This window comes from Propithecus coquereli, unplaced genomic scaffold (assembly GCF_000956105.1).
Source record: "Propithecus coquereli isolate 6110/MARCELLA unplaced genomic scaffold, Pcoq_1.0 Scaffold124, whole genome shotgun sequence".
NCBI classification, from domain to species: Eukaryota; Metazoa; Chordata; class Mammalia; order Primates; family Indriidae; genus Propithecus; species Propithecus coquereli.
In genome coordinates this window covers 48,407-49,554 of record NW_012136525.1, presented here as the reverse complement: position 1 = coordinate 49,554, position 1,148 = coordinate 48,407, and the positions used below count along the sequence as shown (strand labels likewise).

The following is a 1,148-nucleotide window of genomic DNA, read 5'->3' as shown; positions in this document are numbered from 1 at the left end:
TTTGATGTACTTCTGGAATTGCTGGTCTGGAAATGTTTAAAAAAATACATCTATAATAAATAGTAACTTTAAACTATATCCAGGCATATGTTCAACATAGAGATTTCTTCTAACTCTAGGTTTTCATATCTTTGATTTTTTTTAAAAGGCACAGTGTTGTATAATTCCCAGCCTGTTATAATTAGCTATAGAATTCTGTATTGTCATGAGCATTTTCTTGGGCTAGCCGAGAAGAATAACTAAGTGTGTAACCCATGAAGAAACAAAGGAAGAAAATATTTGATATTTTCAACACGTTCAATCTCAAATAAAAACATCATCTAAAAGCTAAGACTTGTGGGAGTCCAGATAAAAACGAGAGAGCTTACACTTTCGGCTGACAGCTGCTGTTCTGATTGCAGGAGAAGGACACTTTTATCCACAGCCCCGAGGGCACAGAACGAGTCTGGGGCTGCTTGAAGATAGAGACTAGCGTTGGAGCCAGGTAGCCCCCGCTCCTTAGAGAACTGTATGCTAACCTGAGGGAGGAAAAGAAAAGGAATGAGAGTAGAGATAATTTTATATAAAACAATTTTCGTAAATTCAATCTTTTCCAACTAAATCTTTGTGCGTTTCTGTACCTTTCTCCTGCCCACTTTCACCCTCAAATCTCTTTGCCGAGACATCTCCTTCACCACCCTCTTGTCGTTTCAGATTAGCACTACTGCCAAAGATTATGCATTCTGTGTGGTGATTCTCTCATCCCCCGATAATTTAATCATATCGACATTTAGTGTGAGATTACCATGTAAAGTTTACAGTAGTCAGATAAGGAGACAAGGAGCAAACTGCTCACCCCACTCACTTTGGACAGGCTGCAAATAGAAGAAACATTACCTTGTTTTTAAAGCATTTGTCAACCTGGAATCTAACACTGTCAGCCACGATTTCCCCGCTAGGGTGAAGGGTGTAGACAAGCATGACAGCCACGGGGGCCAGATCGGCACTGACGTTGATTGGGAATGAGAAGCTTCCCTTCCAGGCTGTGTAAATAGGAGATCAACAGACACAGTGACAAAGTTTCCTGGATCACAGGGTACACTTTGGTAAAGAGAGAATGGCTTATGGAATGGGATCTATATGTACAAATAAAGAAGGTTGCATAATTT

General features: G+C 40.1%; 1 protein-coding gene across 1 annotated transcript in view; it reads right to left on the bottom strand.

The window, feature by feature from the left end:
• The window catches only part of LOC105805004 (ovostatin homolog 2), a gene marked incomplete at its 5' end in the record, with an annotated part of 125,418 nt that overhangs the window by 109,482 nt on the left and 14,788 nt on the right, over nt 1-1,148 (bottom strand). Inside the window, 2 exons of the mRNA XM_012637784.1 lie at nt 369-518; nt 877-1,038. Of these exons, the coding sequence (XP_012493238.1) occupies nt 369-518; nt 877-1,038 (312 nt within the window). The remainder of the gene's footprint in view (nt 1-368; nt 519-876; nt 1,039-1,148) is intronic.